This window comes from Spermophilus citellus (genome assembly GCF_964194105.1).
Source record: "Spermophilus citellus genome assembly, chromosome: 5".
Taxonomy (NCBI): Eukaryota; Metazoa; Chordata; class Mammalia; order Rodentia; family Sciuridae; genus Spermophilus; species Spermophilus citellus.
Window position 1 is genome coordinate 42,709,742 of NC_138186.1, and position 20,984 is coordinate 42,730,725.

General features: G+C 34.0%; 2 protein-coding genes across 2 annotated transcripts; one reads left to right on the forward strand and one right to left on the reverse strand.

Moving 5' to 3' along the window:
* Positions 1-9,558: 9,558 nt before the first annotated feature.
* On the forward strand, positions 9,559-10,482 carry LOC308649862 (olfactory receptor 2J3; the record flags this gene model as incomplete). Its single annotated transcript, XM_081295707.1, has 1 exon — positions 9,559-10,482. One exon carries the CDS (start codon positions 9,559-9,561, stop codon positions 10,480-10,482), a length of 924 nt encoding a protein of 307 aa, XP_081151833.1.
* A 9,323-nt stretch (positions 10,483-19,805) lies between these two features.
* LOC308649857 (olfactory receptor 2J3-like) lies at positions 19,806-20,732 on the reverse strand (the record flags this gene model as incomplete). Its single annotated transcript, XM_081295705.1, has 1 exon — positions 19,806-20,732. The coding sequence occupies one exon, from the start codon at positions 20,730-20,732 to the stop codon at positions 19,806-19,808; it is 927 nt and encodes a 308-aa protein (XP_081151831.1).
* Positions 20,733-20,984: the final 252 nt, after the last annotated feature.

Genomic DNA, 20,984 nt, shown 5'->3' on the forward strand with positions numbered 1-20,984 from the left:
ATTTTAGCATTCCTTCTCAAACTCTAATGTTCATGATAGTCAAAAATCTTGTTACAATGCACACTCTAATATTATTAATATTATATCTGAATAGTGACATGGCTGTGCAGTGAGCCCACTGGTCCTTGATGAGAAGCAGCAGTGGAGCCATAGAGTAGGAGTAGCAGCTGGCTGGGTTGGAATGTGGGTCGCAAGCATGAGCCTGGTCATGTGGAGCCCACCATACAAGCAGGTAGGCCCCGGGTTCTGAAAGCCAGCACACAGGCAAGCCAAGGGCCACTGACTTGTCATCCTTCCACCACCATACGTGGGCATGATATGGAAGCATGCTTCTGAAGCCTCCTGCTTCTTAACAGTACTGTGTTCTACACAGTACTGTTGCCCCATCAGCGAAACTCAATTTCCTTCTTCCTGACCTAGAATGAAAAAAAGGAAATGGAGCAGACCTAAATGGAAGTGTGCATGGACTCTATCTCATTCATCGAGGAGGCCTGCAGAAGAGAGTAGAAGAGAGTGTGGCTGTGGAGTTGCTAATCAAGACCTCCTGAGACCAAGCAGGAAGCTTGTCTTATTTTATTGCTCAGTTTCCATGTATATATACTCAGGCAGTAGCTAAGCAGATTAAAGACAGCCACCAATACAGTTTCTTGCTAACTCTCCTTGCAGCAACCAATCAAGGAGCAGGCTGTGGAACAAGCACAGGGACTGCAACATATGGCCTCATGCCCAGGGCTGTGCCTATGGGGTAAGTGGTTTGCCACTCATGCACCCAGCATGAGGGGAGTGATTTACCACTCAGACACCCTTAATGTATGCCATGTATGCAGTACCTCATGCACTTGTCCCCAAAGAAGTTGGGACTCAAGATTGACCAATAGCATTAGTACTTTTCAAAACGCTATTTATCATATGTTTGAACCAATAACATGGGTACTTTTTCAACCCCTAATTAATATAAGTTTGGTCCAACAGCAGTGACACAAGTGCTAAATAAACCGCTGGACTAGCACACTTGGAGAGTGAAAACCTGCTATCAGGTCCTTTCTTGCACTCTAAATGTTTTGATTCTGTTCTTAGAAAAAAATCCTACTGTTATAGTTACATATCTTGGTCTGTGGATTTCATTCCTTGGGTCCACAAGACCATAACCTGAAAAGAAGAAGAAATGGATAGTGAGTTGCTTGGGTTTGTTGCAACCCTGGAGAGCATAGCTTGACATTAAGAGCTACAACACTTTTTGGCTGCAGAAGCCTACCACCTTATGCAGACTACACCATTCAGAAGAAATGGACAAACTTCTGTCTTGCCTGCCCTGTCAACAGCTTCCTGCCAGTAGCTGTGGGAATTTAGTTTCATCTTAAAAGTGCAGTTTCAATATCACTTGGCATCCATACGCCTCACCACTATATACACATACACACACACAGAAAAAAAAAAAAAAAACTACCAATATCTATAATCCTACTTCCTACATTTTGGACCTTATGCTGAGTAGAAGGAATGAAGATGAACATTATATTTAATGGTGAAATCTTTTTTAAAAAAATATTTTTTAGGTGTAGATGGACACAACACAATGCCTTTATTTTTATGTGGTGATGAGGATCGAACCCGGGTCCCGCCCATGCTAGGCAAGCACTCTACCACTGAGCCACAATCCCAGCCCCATAGTGAAATCTTTAAAACAATGATTTAAAAGATCAGAAAATGGTCAAATATACCTGCCTTTAATACTTCTATTCAATAATACCTTAAAAATCTTCACTACTTAATTAGTACATTAAGGAATAACAATCTATAAAGATTGAAAACACGCAACACACTTTATTCATATACAATGATTTTCTATGTTTAAAAATCTCCAAATGATTTTTATATACATTCTATATAGAATTGAGATTTTTGGACAGTTTACTAGATGTCAAAACAATAACATAAAAATCAAGTTTATTTCTTTACACTATAAGCAAACACTTATAAAATATTTTTTTTAATATTTATTTATTTATTTTTTAGTTCTCGGCGGACACAACATCTTTGTTGGTATGTGGTGCTGAGGATCGAACCCGGGCCGCACGCATGCCAGGCGAGCGCGCTACCGCTTGAGCCACATCCCCAGCCCTTATAAAATATTTTTAAAATATCATTTACAAATTCTATAAAAAACAGTTACCACTAACACTACCAGAACTTTTTTGAAAACATTATGGAGAAATCCACAAAACTTTCTAACAAGTTGGAGATTGGACACACTTAAATATAATCCCTCTCTTATTTTTGTATCATGGAAATGTTATGGGAAGACAATTCCAGGTGAAAAAAAAACAACATCCAGTTACAAAATCTCTGACATTTCTGAAGGAGGAACTATTCAGTTAGAAGGGAAAGGAGCAATTCAAAGGATTGCAAATTGTCCACTGCATTTACAAACATGGACATTAATAATGAACTTGATAAGAGTTGTTTAAATGGATGGTGGAGATAAATTATTAATGGTATTAGTTTACCAGTTATAGAGAACACTTTCATAAAGAGAATTATTACTGTAAAAATAGAGATAACTAATATATTAATCATAGAGAATAATAATTTTGCTATAAAATGGAACAAAAATAATAGGAGAAAAATGAGGTTCATGAGAGTTTTTATTTTGTTTTCTATATTTGCACAATAATGTAATTCTCAAGTCTCAATTGGTGCAGATAAATCATCTTGGATTTCTATTCTTGGGAATATATTCCTTTTAATCTTTTCCAATAAAAAATATAAGTTTTAGTCAGGGTTTAGTGGATAAATTAAAAGACCTTTTAAACAAAATTGCATGTAATATAGAAAATTAACTACAAAAGTGGAAGATAAGGAGAAAAAAACTCTTGGTTAGTTTTTTTCTGAAGAGCAGACTTATCAAAGACCTACTCCAGTCAGGAATGCTAAGGCTTCTATCAGGACTACTGAATTCCAGAGATTCAATGAGACAAAAGATACAACAGAATGAAGAGACTACCCGTGGATTAGCAGAAAACATTTGAAAATATCTGAGACTGTTAATTCAAAACATATGAGGAATACCAATTATTCAATTAGCAATAAAATAATCTGATTAAAATCAGGCAAAGGATTTAAATAAACATTTAATATTTAATATTAAATAAACATAAATTCCTTAAAAACATTTCTCAAAAGAGGACATCATAAAATATTCAACATCATTGATCTTTCAGGAATTATAAATTAAAAACACAAGGAGATATCACCTCACATCTCAGAATGCCTATTATCTCACACACACACACACACACACACACACACACACACAAAAAGAAAACAATAGACAAGTGTTGTTAAGAATGTGAAGGAAGCCTGGTCATGGGGACACATGCCTGTAATCCTAATCGCTCTGAAGGCTGAGGCAGGAGGATCACAAGTACAAAGCCAGCCTCTGCTACTTAGAGGTGCCCTCAGCACTTAGTGAGACCCTGTCTCTAGATTTTATATATATTTTATATATATAAAATCTAGACCCTCTCTCTCTCTGTGTGTGTATGTGTGTGTGTGTGTGTGTGTGTGTGTGTGTGTATATATATATATATATATATATATATATATATATATATATGGGGATGTGGTTCAGTGATTAAGCACACCTGGATTCAATCCCTGGTACCAAAACAAACAAACAAAAAATGTGGAGAAAGGAATCCTATATACACTTACTCTGAGTGTAATACATATAAGTATTATTGAAAATATGATGCCATTTCCTCACAAGATAAAAATAGAATTGCTATATGCTATGGTTTGGATGTGAGATGTTCCCCAAAACTCATGTGTGAGATAATACAAGGTACAGAGCAGAAATGATTGGGTTCTGAGAGTCTGAACTCAATCAGTGAATTAATCCCTTGATAGGGATTAACTGAGTGGTATCTGAAGTGGTAGGGTGTGGCTGGAGGAGGGAATTGGGTCATGGCTTTGGGGTATATATTTGTATCTGTAAAGTGGAGATCTCTTTCTATGTGTCCTAATCACCACATAAGCCACTTCCCTTTACCACATTCTTCTGCCATGTTGTTCCTGTCTCACCTGGAGTCCTGAGGAATGGAGCCATTTGTCTATGGATTGAGACCTCTGAAAGAGTGAACCCTCAAATGAGCTCTCCCTCCTCTAAGTTGTGATCCAGAAATTTCTCTTCTCTATCTAAAGAAATGAAAATGAGTATGTCAAAAAAGATACTGTCAGGTTTTCTTCCAGTCTTCATGAATCTCTAGTCAGTGGTTATAAACACTAGCACTCCCTTAATGGGCTCCAATTGATGTGGTTGTGAATGTTGATAATGTGGCTTCCATAAGATATTTCTTTATCCTTGAATCAGTCTGATGTCTAATTATCTTATGGTTGGTCAAGTGTTCCCACTCACTAGAAGCCTTTTTATGCTTACAAACATCTTGTAGTTCTTCTCTGACCTGTGTCCAGTTTGTCTCTGTCAACATGGCCACTTAAGTGGAATGTTGACCAAAAAAGAGGTTAGGTTTCAGTGTGCTAGTCAAGTGAGACAGACACCAAGGATAGCAAAACAAAACTCATGATTAACAAACGTTTTAAAGATCCAACAGAAAGGAGGCTGACATACCTCCCAGCCAGATCTAATATAAAGTGAAAGAGCCCTCATGTACATGAATGTTCAACCAGTGGTTGGGGGTGGGTGACAAGAAGGAGGAAGGTTGAGAGAAAGAGAGAGAGAGAATGTAGAGAATGCAACATAACTGAGGATTAAAGTCTTAGAGTATTGGAGTTCAGGGAATTTTACTTGGTGGGTTTAGGGCAAGCTGGCATGAGTCTAGGAGGTCCATTCTGTGTATTTGAGGTGCTCTCTGCAACATATCTATACTGTCCATGCCAAGCAGTAGGGTAAGTCAACTAGATTGTATCTAGTTCTCCCATTAAAAAAAAGTTGTTCTCAGGAGGCAGCTGTATAGGCAGGTATCTCCATCAACTACTTTAGGGAACATGGAGAAGGCAGAAACTAAAAACTGTTAAAGGTGACTCAGTCCTACTTCTAATATGAGAAAGTCCAATTTATATTGAAAATGAGTATCTAGGTAACACCAAAATATAAGAATTCACTGCAGATATATGTATTCTCATGTTCATTACATCATTTCAGAATAATGGAGGTATGGAAGGAACACAAATATCTGTTAACAAATGAATGAATAAAAGATAAGGTGTATTTATACAATGGAGCACTATTCAGGTTGAAGGAAAGAAGAAAATTCTTATATTTTTGATGACATTAATGGACCTGGAGGACATTATGCTCAAGGAAATTAGCCAGAAACAGAAAGACAAATGCTGTATGATATCTCTGTATGATATGTAAAATCTAAAAGAATCAGATTCATAGCAGTTGAAAGTGAAATGATTATTAACACAATCTGGGGTTGGAGGAAGCGTAATTAAAAAGAAATATGTTTTTCCAAAAGAAGCAAAGTTAAGTTATGGAGAATAAATTCAAGAGATCTAATGCATTGCATGGTGACTACATTTAAGAATATTTACATTTCAAAATTGCTTATGAGATTATTTTTAAATTTTTTTTGTAGTTGTAGATGGACAGAATGCCTTTATTTTATTTGTATATGGTGTTACGGATCCAACCCAGTGCCTCACATTTGCTAAGCAAGCTCTATGCCACTTAGCTACAGCCCCAGCCTGCTAATGTTATTTTTTAAAAAATATTTCACCACAAGAAATATTATGTGAGGAAATGAATATGTTAATTAATTTGGTTTAATCATTCCACATCATGTGTATGTGCTTTAGTCAGCATTTTGCTGCTGTGACTAAATGACCTGACTAGCACAACTGTAGAGGAGGAAGAATTTATTTGAGGGCTCAGTCTTTCAGAGGTCTTAGTCCATAGAAGGTTGGCTCCATTCCTTGGGGCTCGAGGTGGGGCAGAACATCAGGACAGAAGAGTATGGCAGAGGGAAGTAGCTCACATCATCAGGAAGCAGAGACAGAGTCACCACTTTCCACATACAAAATATATACCCCAAATTCATGCCCCAATTCCCAATTCCTCTAGCCACACTCTACCACTTCAATTACCACTCAGTTAATTCCTATCATGGGATCAATTCAGTGATTGGGTTAAGACTTTTATAGCCCAATCATTTCTGCCCTGTACCTGCATAATTGTCTCACACATGAGCCTTTGGGGAACACCACGTCTAAACCATAATAAATACATCACAGCATCACATTTGACCCTATAAATATATCAGCACTTTTAATCAATTGAAACAGAATACAATATATAAAAGGTTTAAATTATATTTGGATTTCTTACTAAACATCTGAAAAGATAAACATGGAATTGATATTTTTCTCCTTGCAGTTCTGGGAATGGAATGCATGGACCTGCAAATGCTAGGCAAGCACTCTATTACTGAGCTGTATTTGAAGCCAGTTTGGAAGTCAATGTAAAAGAAAATCAGTAAAGTACACGTATTGTAGGAGAGCTCTGCATGCTTCTACTTCTATATGAAGTTTAATCTTTGCATTTTCCAGTTTTTCAGTTTCATTGCACCTAATCCTTCACTACTTCTAACAGATTGTCTTATCAACTTGAGTATTTGCCTCATGGACAACTGAGGGAATAAGTCAGATGATTCAGGACAACATGTTTCCTTTATTGTTGATATAACTCACAGCATCCTTTTCCATGCTGCTTAGTGATAAATTTACTGTCCTCTCAGGAAGACCACAACAATATAATGAAGGTATTTCTGTGAAGAGTTTTATTCTGCAAACATCACACCATTCTAACCAGGACAGCTGTTTGAAGGGCATTAATTATAACTTTGGGATTTATCCTCCCAAAGGCCCCAGTCAAAGAAAGAAAATCCCATTATTCATCTTATTTCCATAAAGGTCCCATTTGGTCTGGGATATGGAGTATATCCCCTGATACCTTCAATACCCTAATGTGTTTCCAAATTCTTCTAAAGCAAATCTTTTGGACAAACTGAAGCTCTATCTTCTGTGGCAATGATGATCACAATCATTTTCACACTCTGCTATAGAAGAGAATGAAGCACCTTAGCAAAAATGGCATAAGAAAACAATTAGGTTCATGTTGTCAATTGCATGACAAGCAGAGAACCCCTCCATCAGTTTATACATGGTGAGGTTATAGACCAAGAGGAGAATGGCAGGAAAGGTGGACAAACACAGTAAGGTCAGTATTGACAGAAGTTGATGTAGCTGTTACATTTTCACATTGCCAAATAGTAGATTTAGAATGCTCTCACTACAAAAAGTGATAAATATGTGAGGTGATATATATATGTTAACCAGTTTGATATAATCATTTCACAATGTCTACATATTTCAAGATACTACATTGTGTCCTATAAATGCATAGAAGTGCTATGGTTTGAAACTACAATGTCCCCAAAAGGTATGTCCTAGAAGCATGGTCCTGCATAAGAAAAATTTCAGAAATTGAGCTTTTAGGCAATGACTAGTGCTTTGACTTCATCAGATAATTAATCCATTAGTAGTTGAATGGACTACAGGAAGATGGCCATAGTTGGAAAAAGGAGGTCACTAGGGACATGCCCTGGAAGGGTTTATCTACCCCTGGCCACTTTCTTTCTCTTTGCTTCCCAGCTGCCATGAGCTGACAGCTTTCCTTACCATCCTTCTGCCACGATGTTCTGCTTCAGTTCAAGCCCAGAGCAATGGAGTCAGCAAACCATGGACTGAAACTCTGAAACTGTGAGCCCAAAATAAACATTTTCTACTTTAAGTTGTTTTGGTCACAGCTACAAATAGCTGCCTAATAAAAAAAGGATTTTAAATAAATTAAAATTAAAAGAATAAACCATGTAGGAATGAATATGACAGAATTAGAAAAATGTCTGTTTATAATAATGAGTTCTAAGCCATATTTTTGCCTGATAGTATTTGCTTTAAAAGAAAAGAGGATAACTTAATTCATAGATCATTAAAATTATGTTTGATAGGATCTTCGTTTTCCTCTTTCTTCCAGCAAGAAGAAAATTAAAGCTCTGACATTTTCTCTACATGAATCATCTATTTTCTATTTAGTCTTTCATATCGTATGCCTTTTTTTTAATTTCTGGAAGAATGCTGGAATATATGTTATGCAACAGATGAAGTGATATCACATTTGATACTTTAAAATTAATCCAAGCAGCTGCATAAGGGAAGAAAATGATGCTGCATCACAAAAAAGTTTCCATGGTTTTTGAGTTCAATGACCTTGCAGCCACCTCTTGTACCTTAGAGAACCATTGCATCATTTTTAAGACACAAAATTGCACAATATGAAGCATGAAGAGTTTCCCAAAGACTGAAGCTGAGTCCATTTAGCTGAATTTGTCTTTGTAATATTTTCTAAGATTATGAAAAGGAGAACTGGTTGAGAAATGGGAAGAAACGGAAGAAGTGGCATGACAAAACTATTCAGGAATATTTAAGTGGTGGGTTAGTGTATTGTGTAGAAAATACTATATAATAAAATAGTGTTTATCTTTTCTATGAGTGATTGATAGTGCACAGAGAAAATAAGCAAATAAGAACTGAAGTATCAGTGCATCATTTTTTTTATAAAGGAAAAACTGCAATAAATATTAATAAATTTGTTACTGGATTTTTATACAGTGTTCACATATCTTCAATTATATTTTACTATTACTTAATGTCTATTCAGAAACCTTGTTACAAATAAGGGAAAACCTAAATTTTGACTCAGGCTTACATAACACCTCATTATTGTTCTGAAGTATATGAAACTTCTTAGGAACTCTCTTTAAATCCTGTTGTAGTGGCCTCACAGCCATGTGATATACACACTTTAAAGTCCAAGTACTACAATTAGAGCTCCTCTCCTCTTTCCTGCATCCCCAAACCCTCCATTTCTCTTGCTCCCACATTTTAATATACTTATCTTTTGTGTTCAAAAGATCATATTTGTTAATTTTATTTGCATTGCAAATTGAAAGAATTCCATCACAGATTTCTCCACTCAGTTTTATTCAGACTGTGAATTCTTGTGAAATGGTGTATATGCATGTGTGTGTTTGTGTTATTTTTAGTCTAGAAATAAACTGCTAGCATAAATAATTTATTAATAATATTTTATTATCTCTATAATCATATTCAGTTAATTATAAGCTAATATTATTGATATTCTAATGTCATTCCCAAATTGTATTTTTTCACCTGATAAACATTTATATAGAAAACCATTAAGACTGAAGTTATTCCTTTTTCTATAACTAATACTAATTTAGTAATTGTATGAAGTCACTCACTTGAGAAGTTACTTATCATTTCTGCAACAGCACAAATGTCTGAATGAAACATACAGTGAAAATGAGAAAAAAAAAATTACTGCCATTAATGAACATAGTGTTACAATTGGAAGTTACACTTTTTCTTTAATCTCTTTGCAAATATTTGACAATGTATATATAGCTTTTGAAGTTTAAGTGATTCTTTCCTAAAAATAGGGAAAAAAATTGAATGATGATGGCAAATAATGCAAGTTCTGAAGGCTATTTTATTTTACTGGGGTTTTCTAAGTGGCCTCACCTGGAAGCAACTCTCTTTGTGCTTATCTTGATATTCTACTTGATAACATTGATAGGCAACTTGTTCATCATCATCCTGTCACACATAGACTCCCATCTCCACACTCCCATGTACTACTTCTTATCAAACCTCTCCTTTCTGGATCTCTGCTATACCACAAGCTCCATCCCCCAGCTGTTGGTGAATCTCTGGGGCCCAGAGAAGACCATTTCTTATGCTGGTTGCTTGGTTCAACTCTACTTTGTCCTTGCTCTGGGAACCACAGAGTGTGTGCTTTTGGTGGTGATGTCCTATGATCGTTATGTAGCTGTATGCAGACCATTGCATTACACTGTCATCATGCACCCTCGATTCTGCCACATGTTGGCTTTGGCTTGTTGGGTAAGTGGCTTTACTACCTCAGCACTTCATTCCTCCTTTACATTCTGGGTACCCCTTTGTGGACATCACCAGGTGGATCACTTCTTCTGTGAAGTTCCAGCATTGCTCCAATTATCCTGCGTTGATATCCATGCTAATGAGCTGACTCTCATGGTGATGAGCTCCATTTTTGTTGTCATACCACTTATTCTCATTCTCAGCTCCTATGGTGCCATTGCCAAGGCTGTACTGAGGATGCAGACAACTACTGGACTTCAGAAAGTCTTTGGGACGTGTGGAGCCCATCTTATGGTTGTTTTCCTTTTCTTCATTCCAGTCATGTGCATATATCTCCAGCCACCAACAGAAACTTCTCAAGACCAAGGAAAGTTCATTGCCTTGTTTTATACTGTTGTCACCCCTAGCCTCAACCCTCTTATCTACACCCTCAGAAACAAAGATGTAAGAGGGGCACTTAGAAGACTGATGGAGTGATAGTGAGAGATGTGACAAGGTAGCCATATGTCCTCCAATTTTTCTTTATTGTGTCTAGCCAATCTTGAAGTATGATTTCTTTGCTTCTTTGAGATTTATTTTAAGTTGTCAACAATTCACTATACATTGGACTGTTCAGTTCTAAATTTATTGTAATTTTTAGTGGTTAATTTTGAAATATTATTAAGAAATAAATGTTTTTGATTTGTACCAAATTAGGCTTTAAAAATTCTGTATTTCATTTCACTTGCTGGAGTATCAACATATAGAAATGTCTATGTCTATGTATATGTGTATGCACACACATTTGTACCATTATGAAGAGTTTATTGCAAACATATTTGACATATTTCTAACAGACATTAGTATGCTAAATTATAAATTTGCCATTTATGTATATAATTTGTTTACATGTAATTATGTATCTCTATTTACATATTTTATATATACATATATATGTGTGTATATATATATATATATATATATATATATATATATATATATATATATATATATCAAGAGAGGAGAGGCAGACAGAGACTGAGAGAGAGAGAAGAATAACAGAATTAATGGTGTTTTTGGTCATGGAACAGACTTCAAAATTAGCTAAAATGTGTCACGGTAAAGGTTAATGGTAAATATGACAAATAACATGGTTTATTATACGATGAACTCTGGCTGAAGTACACTTTTAAAAAGACACTAAATTACATGAATAATTTATTTAGTGGGTCTCTATAACTTGTCACATGAGACAGTATAGGAAAACATCTATTCAAAATAATTCATTTGTTCTTCCACCCACACCTAGCCTTCATTTATTCTTCATTCACTTCATTAACATTTTCTCTTAGAGCATTTTCTCTCTCCTTATTGTGGGATTCATGGTAACACAATATATCACACCTTATATCTAAACAGAACTTTTTATGGAGAAAATGGAAATATAGGATAAAAGTTGATCTATCTATATATGACTTAATTTGTTATTTTCTTTTCGAATTTAAAACAACAAGTAATGGGGCAATAAATTTTGATCCTAAGTACCAGTTAGTAATTATGGTAAGAAGTTGGTGCTGTTAAATGAAAGAAGAGGAAAAAATATTATACATTTAGTTTGCTTTAGTTGGTTTAGTTATTGACATATTGAAACTACCTTAAAACTTTTCTTTTTAAAGATTTTACATTAAAACAGAGAATATCCACATAGTTATATAGAACAGTGTAATTGTTCAATGCATGTGCACAGTGTGAACTGATCAAATCCAGGAAATTAATGTTTCCATCTCCTTATTGTTACTGTGTACTTAAAAGATCTCTTAACATCACTGTTCTTTGTTAAATTGTATTACTCTAAATAAGTCTTTACTTTTTATTTTTCCAGATTAATGGAGATATGATTCACAAATAAAATTGTATATTTTCAAAGTGTACAAAGCAAAATTATGAGCCTATTATTCATGAGGGTTGAAATGAGTAGCCCAGTCATAGTAACACTTCCATCATTTCATATGGTTACCATGTCATGTGTATGAATGTGTGTGCAGTTGTGAGCATGTAAAATCATTTTAAAGAAAGTTTTAAGTATGTAGTATGATATTACTAAATATATTCCCATGATCTATATGACATCATCAGAACTTATTCATTTAATAACACAGTTTTTGTACCATTTGACTAATTTCTTTTTTTCACTCCCCAATCCCTAGAAACCACCATGCTTGTATGAGTTCAAGCTCCCTACATTATACATTTATGTGAATCGTATTTATTTATCTGTGTATATTTACTTCATTTATCACAATGTCCTTTAGTTTCTTCCATGTTGTCATAAAGAGCAGGATTTTCTTTTTATGGCTGAATAACATCTCATTATTTAATATGTTATATATTCCTGTGTGTGTGTGTGTGTGTGTGTGTGTGTGTCTGTGATGTTTTCTTTACCTATTTATCCATCTATGAACACTTAGGTTGTTTTCTAACCTTGGCTCTTGTGCTGCAATGACTATGGGAGTGCAGATATCTCTTTGAGGTACTGATTTCATTTCTTTAGAATTTCTGCCCAAATATTTTTAGTTTTTGAGAAACTTACAAACCATTTTGAAATATTATTCATTTTTAATGTTAGAAGTAATATCACCCATAAGCTTTAATTTTTTACTCTTAGTGATATTTAATTATATTGATGATCATAACTGAGAGATACTCTCAAGCCAGAGATAGATTTCTCACTGCCCTCTAGTTTTTCAGGGGATTTAGAAGTACATAGATGGTGTGAATAAGTCTCCAAATTGTGATTTATACTCTAAATAATGCGTCTTCATAAACTGGGAATAAGAAAATATGTATGTATTGTCCACTTACCGAATTACATTTTTGTAATTCTTGAATATGTTGTACATATCACTCCTGGCATCACAAACTAGAATAGTGCTACTTTACCATCTTGCTTTAAACAGATAGATTCAGTTGAAGTTGGTCAATTTATAGAAATAGTGGTCTAAAGAATGAGTATTTGAATGCTCTATTTTTATTTTGCTTTTGTAGCTGCATCTAGATATTAATTGTAGTTTTGTAGGTATTAGCCAGACATTCGTTGTAATTTTACATTCCTTTTATGATCTAGATGTGATTCAAATCCTGTGTGAATTATTTAAAAACTAAGATTAAAAAATATTATAGAAATTCTCTCAGTTTCTGAATATGTCATCATTACATGAACAACTCTACCTGGATTCTCTGCCTGCAAAATTTGTTTTCATTGCTCTTTATACATATAATTTTTAAAATTTTTACCCAACATGAATGGTCATATAGGGTAAATTTCCATGTGCTTGGACCTATTCCCCAACCCAGGCTTATATATGTAACATAATTCCTATAAATATCTGAGGTCATGTAATGAAATCATTTCACATATCACACAAGCTTAACAAATGAAGAGAGATTCCTTTGCCTCCACTTTAATCTTACATTTAGAATACCTCATGTGGCACTCCAGCTTCTGTATAAATGGATCTATTTTTTTAGGTTTATTGAAGTAAAATTTAAACATAATAAAATCTACACATTTTGAGGTATAAAATGCAGTGCATTTTACTGAGTGCAAAACTGTAAACACCACCACATTCAAGACACTGAACATGTCCATTAATCTCAAACTTGGTTTCCTTTTGTAGTTGATTTATTCCTTCCACCCATAACTTCACCCATAATTAGTTGGCCTCTGATTTGCTTTCATTCCAGTTTTTCCATTGGTATAATATATAAATGCAATTATATAGAACATAATGTGGCTTCTTTTATTCAGCTAGATGTTTTTTGAAATTTATTATGTCATTGAATTATCAGTTACTTCTTTGTATTGCTGGTTATATTTCCAAATTATGAATAGGTAAAAATGTATTCACTTATCTGTGATGGACTTTGAGGTATCTTATAATTTCTAGCTTCCATGAATCAGGTGGCCATGAAAATTTATATAGAAGTATTTTTGTTGATGGTCATTTTCAAGAAACTTAGTTAATACATAAGTGTGGGGCTGATGGATGCTTAGTGTATATTCGCCTTTATAAGTGACTGTCAGAAAGTTATACAAAGCTAGTCTTCCTTTTTAACTTTAAACAGCAGAATATGAGAGTTCAAGCTGCCAAAACATGATGTTTTCCATGTTGTACTTTTAGCCTCTCAATCATGTTTATACTTATTTTTTATTATGATTATAATTTTTTACTGTGGTTATAATTGAGGCTGGTGTTACCTTCTTTTTGTGAGCTTCATATATTTTATTTTGTGTAACTTACATTTAAATATTTTGCTTACAGTTTATTGGGTCATTTTTTGCTTATATTTATTTTTCAGGGTAATTTGTTCTAGACATAAACCATTTGTGTACCTAATGTTTTGCTCATTTTGAAAGATTTTTATATTTTTTTATATTTTTAAATTTTTTAAAAATATTTTTAAAGATTTTTATATTTTTACATTTTTGAAAATACTATATGTTATTTCCATGCACACACAAAAAAATATCTACTAGAATTTCTGTTATATTTGCATTGAATTATATCACTCTATAAGGAACTAACAACTTGACTTTGGCTTTTCTGATTCAGCAATATAGCTTTTGTGTGCATTTATTTATCTTATTTTATCTTGGAGCAATTTCAAGTTTTTGCTGTATAGATATTAAACATTTAGTCAAATCCATCCCTAAGTATTTAATTTTTGTAATATCACTATAGGAATACAGTGTGATTTTCAAATATTGACCCTATATGCTGTGAATGCACCTATTGGTAGTGTTTTTATAAATTCTTTTGGTTTTCTAAGTACATGATCATGTCATCCAGAAATATAGACTTTTATTTATAAACCTGCAGCTTTTATGACTTCAATTTCATTTTATGTGTTATTGTACGGGCTAGAATAGCTAGGATAATTTTGAATGGAAGAACTAGAAGCAACAATCTTTTCCTTAGCCTCAATCTTAAGGGGAAAGTATTCAGTCTTTTACCAGTACGTATGATATTGGCTTCTTTTTTTTTAGGTTTTATTTTCCAAGTTTGCGATTTTTTAAAAAATTATTCTTGGCTTACTGAGAGTGTTTATCATGAAAAGTTATGATATTTTGTTCAAAGCTTTTTATTTTCATTTTTAAATTAATTTGTGTTTTTTTTAATTAGTCATATATGACAGTAGAATGCACTTATATACTTTGATCTATCATATATAGATGGGATAAAATTTCTTATTTTTCTGAGTATACATCGTGGAGAATCATATTGGTCATACAGTCACATGTATACATAAAGTAATAATGTCTTTTTCATTCTACTATCTTCTTATCCCCACATCCCCTGCCTTCCCCTCCTTTCACTTCCCTCTACCTAATCTAAGGGAATGATATTCTTTTGTTGTTGTTGTTATTATTGTTTTTTTCTGCATTACAAATCTTTGTTGTTGTTGTTATCGTTTTTTTCTGCATTACAAATTTTATCACACACACACACACACACACATATATATATATATATATCACAATTTTTTTGCATTTTTTTATTATTAGTTGTTCAAAACATTACATAGCTCTTGACATATCATATTTCATACATTTGATTCAAGTGGGTTATGAACTCCCATTTTTTCCCCTTATACAGATATGTAAAAACGTAATACAGATATGTAAAAACGTTATACAGATATGTAAAAACGTAACCGATGTGATTATACCACAATTTTTGTATCTTTGTTTGTATATAAAATATGTTGACACCCAATTAAAGTCTTCATACATCTAATTTGTATAATGATGTCCATCACATTCCACCATCCTTGCTAATTCCCTAGAGGGGTGGGAGGGAAAGAGAGGGGGCAGGGGATTAGCAAGGATGGTGGAATGTGATGAACATCAAAGCTTTTTATGCATAGACTATTTTTTTAATTTCTTCCTTACTCTATTAATACTATGAATTTCAATTATTGATTTTCATGTTAAAATAGCATTCCCTAATGAGAAAGATACTGAATGTGATCATCAGTTCCAGAACCTAGCTATATAACACTAAGCCTGAAAAACATATATAGTGCACAGGTTAAAGGATAGTTCTCAGAATAGACACATAGCATGGAAGTAAACACTTTATGCCTTCAATTTTTCTCATATTTTATTGAGATTATTTACACTGAGGGCGAAAATTATATTGAAAAGATTAAGAAACTTACCCTGGGATTGGCAAGTATTTTGGAGACAGATATTTGTATTTATAATTTATAGCTATATCTATTCTTATATCTATTGATCTATATCATCTAGCGCTCAACTCTCATTGCATAGGGGAGACACATGATAGGAGAATATAAATGATGATCGTTTTCTTTGTACCTGTATGTGATATCATGAAATATCAAATCACTACATGCAATCCACCTGTAAGAGCATGAGCAGGTGTGGTATGAGGATATTGATGGTCGTGAAGATGAAAGCCTCAGTGTCCTGGTATCCACATAGTAGGGGGCAACATCTGTATCTATAATGCCAATGTGAAAACATTGCAATTGTGTAGTTATAGGATGCCAGCTAGGTCATGGCTTTGCAGACTGCAGGGCATTTGCCAAGTATCTTTTTTTTTTTTTAAAGAGAGTGAGACAGGGAGAGAGAGAGAGAGAGAGAGAGAGAGAATTTTTAATATTTATTTATTTATTTCTTAGTTATCGGCGGACACAACATCTTTGTATGTGGTGCTGAGGATCCAACCCGGGCCGCATGCATGCGAGGCGAGTGCGCTACCATTTGAGCCACATCCCCAGCCCTTGCCAAGTATCTTGACAGAGGAATACAAATGAATGAATGAAGAAAATGAAACAATGAAATTATATATATATATATATATATATATATATCACATATAAATTATACATGTATAATATATTGATATAGATATATAATACATAGTACAAGCATGGTAATTTATGAAGCAGGAATTTGAAGCTTCCAAGAGACAATGGTTCCTCCACACAAAGGGGATCTCATCCTAGTTTCTGGTGATCAAATTTGTGGGTACATGACTCACAATTTGTCCTTTTGATGTTCTCTGGGGGTAACCAGAACCTGGAGTGAAGTTTGCAATGAACTATATTGGATTTCTCAAGGTCTCAGGCAGATGATGAGAACCTTGGTGATCCCTGCCATCCAGGCATGCCCCCTGTCCCATTCAATGGCCCACAGTTTGTTGTTGGAAGTCTGGACACCCATGCCCTGTGGTAACACTATCTCCAACTTACTCCTTGTTTCTCCTGTCAACTTCCCAGTGATGTTTTCTCCTCTATTCCCCTTGCCATTTCAGCAGTTGACTAGACAGAATTGGGCCATGTGATCAGACTAAACAGACTGATAAATGAAACAGTCTGAGCTAACCATAAAATTCTAAGCCAGAAAAAGCTCTTAATAACAGTTGCCTATAACTGGGTACAAGAAATCCAAGACATGGCCAAAAAGTGACCTGTGGTCTTTAAGTAACCAATAAAACCCTGTTATCATTTATATTTATTTATTTATTTATTTATTTATTTATTTATTTATTTATTTATTTATTTATTTATTTTTAACTTTAGATGGGCACAATACCTTTATTTTATTTTTTTATTTTAATATGGTGCTGAGGATCTAACCCAGTGCCTCACACATGCTAGGCAAGTGCTCTACTACAGAGCCACAATGCCAGCCCCTGTTATCATTTTTATTATAGAGAAATTTCATAGATTATGACAATCACCATTACCAACATTGCCTCAGAGTATATACTATTTACTACATCCCAAGAAATATCCAGAACACTTTACCTAATTCACTCATCCTCAAAATGACCCTCTGAGGCAAGCTGTATTACTATACCCTTTTTAATAAGAAGAAACAGAAATTCAGAGAGATTAAGGCCTAAAGCAATGTAGCTGGGATGTCCTGACACTTGCAATAACGTGGCAAAACTCTAAGACATTATACTGAATGAAATAAGCCATATAGAAAATGACAAATATTGCATGTTCACTTTTATATGTGAATCTAAAAATTTGAACTCATAAAGGCACAGACAACTAGACTGCTGGGTCTGGAGATTGAGAGGGAAATGAAAACTAGGTAGAGGTTGGAAAAATATACAAAGTTTCAGAAAGGAGGACAATTGAGCTGTATTATAAAACATGGTGACTATAAGTATTGCTACTGTATTGTTTACCAGATAATACTTAAAAGTGTAGATTTCACCTCACAACAATATTATAATTGTGTGGGATGATAGACATGTTAATTTTTTCTCAATTATACTTATAAAAATCTGAAAGAAAAAAAAGTGTGGTAAAGATGGAAATTGTGTAGGGTGATAGACATGTTAATTGAATCGAAAAAATAATTTCCTAATATGCATATATAAAACAACACATTTTAGCCATAAATACACACAATTTTTTCTCAATTATACTTATAAAAATCTGAAAGAAATAAAAGTATGGTAAAGATGGAAATGTAGCACAAGTTGTGCAAAATCATAAGCTTTTCACAGTGAAATATGGTCCAAAATACTAACGTACATTTTTATGCTTTAAAAAGTTTGTATTCATGTGCTATTTCACAGTATACAGACTAAAAGTTCTGTTATATACATGATTCTTACTTAGTTTTAAAGACACATAAAGAGTTCAAAGTGAGCACAATTAGTATAGTTGCAAGCCACACAGGAAATTCAGTGGAAGTCTAGTGTGTAGTTTTATTTTATAATGAAGCAAATTGTTTAAATTAGCCTTTACAAAGCCCTCAAAGACTATAAGTGACAATTAACTCATAGATAAAATTCTTATATTGCCAAATGTTACTTTATTTTATTTCCTTGTAGTTTCTTGTACTACAATTGATATGACTGACAATTAATAGGGTGAATATATAGTTCTCATATTTCATATAGAAATTTTTAATGATTATGTAAACAATAAACCATTCTTTTCATAAAAATATATTCCTTAATTTGGAAAATATAATTAATGTTCAATATATATTAATAAAAATATATTAGGTTGTTATGAAGATAACAACCTCCACACAACAGTATTTATCACGATTTTTTCCAATACATTTTCAAGTTATTATTTTAAAAATCCCATTTACTTCCAAGTAAGTTTTGAACTCTATGTCTTGAACTACCACAAATATTCTTTATGGATTTCTAGGTAGCCCAGGTGCTTCAAACATATACTTCACCAAATTATATGCAAATTATTATGACTAATATTCAGCAAACTACTTATCAGAACTTTCAAGTTATACCCATTTTCTATACTTATATTGTAGAAATTATACTATATAGTATATAGTATAGAAAATATATGTAATTATATATATATATATATACATATATATATGTATGTATGTATGTATGCGTGTGTGTGTGTGTGTGTGTGTGTGTGTGTGTATATATATATATATATATTTCTTACTGCCATGATGCCAGGAAAAGAAAAGAAATATAAGACAATTACTTATGGTACATAACTCCCTGTTGTGCTACAATTAGTGAACTTATAAGACATAAATGGTATGAAAGTACATGTTCCAAATTCCCCTCAATATTTATTGTTAATCAAAGAACAACAGTGTTGGAGAAAAGTATCGAAGGTTTACTATTAGTCTCTAAATAAACCAAGATAGGAGACAAAATTATCCTGCCTAGAAATACAGATTCTGCAGATTTAAGAATTGATAGTACCATCTTCAGATGGGAGTTATAAACTGAGTTTGATGTATTATTACACTGTTAATGTCACAAGTACATAGGTCATTCTCTTCCCATTAGTCTTCTAACTGCCTCTCTTATGTCTTTGTTTCTGAGGGTATAGATGAGAGGGTTGAGGCTAGGTGTGACAACAGTATAAAACAGGGAAATAAACTTCCCTTGATCTTGAGAATTTTCTGTTGGTGGTTGAAGATAAATGCAGAGAACTGGAATGAAAAAGAGGGAAACAACCATAAGATGGGCTCCACACGTCCCAAAGACTTTCTGACGTCCAGTAGTTGACTGCATCCTCAGTACAGCCTGAGCAATGGCACCATAGGATGTTAGAATGAGGACAAGAGGTGTGAGAACAAAAATAGAGCTTGTGACCATGAGAGTCAGCTCATTAGCATGAGTATCAACACATGACAATTTCAGGAGTGCTGGAACTTCACAGAAGAAGTGATCCACTTGGTGATGTCCACACAGGGGTACCCAGAAGGTAATGAGGGAATGGAGTGCTGAGTTAATAAAGCCACTTACCCAGGAAGCCACAGCTAAGGATTGGCAGAGTCGAGGGTGCATGAGGACAGCATAATGCAGGGGTTTACACACAGCTGCGTAACGATCATAGGACATCACCACCAGCAGGACACACTCTGTGGTTCCCAGAGCAAGAGCAAAGTAGAGTTGAATCATACAAGCAGCATATGAAATGGTTTTCTCTGGGTCCCAGAGGTTAACCAGCAATTGGGGGATGGAGCTGGTGGTGTAGCAGAGATCCAGAAAAGAGAGGTTTGAGAGGAAGAAGTACATGGGAGTGTGGAGACGGGAATCCAGGTATGACAGTATGATGATGAACAAATTACCTATCAGTGTCATAAAGTAGAATATAGAGATTACAACAAAAAGAGCTGTTTCCAGGTTAGGCCAATGAGAAAAGCCCAGTAGAATGAAGTATCCTTCAGAAGTTCCATTGATTTTTTCCATTGTTGTTTTCTATTACCTGAGGAAATAAAATCAAATTATCTCAAAGAATATAAGAAAATGATCCAAGAATCATAGGGACATGGAAAAATAAAGAAAAAAAAACCCAGTTTTTAAAAGCCTGCCACTGTTGAATGCTATGATAAGTAGGGCATTAAGTGAAATTATCTCAGTAATTGACAATAATAGAATCTTCAAGTTCATATTTGATATCAATGTAATAGCAAAATATATTTGTGAAAACTAAAGTACTGC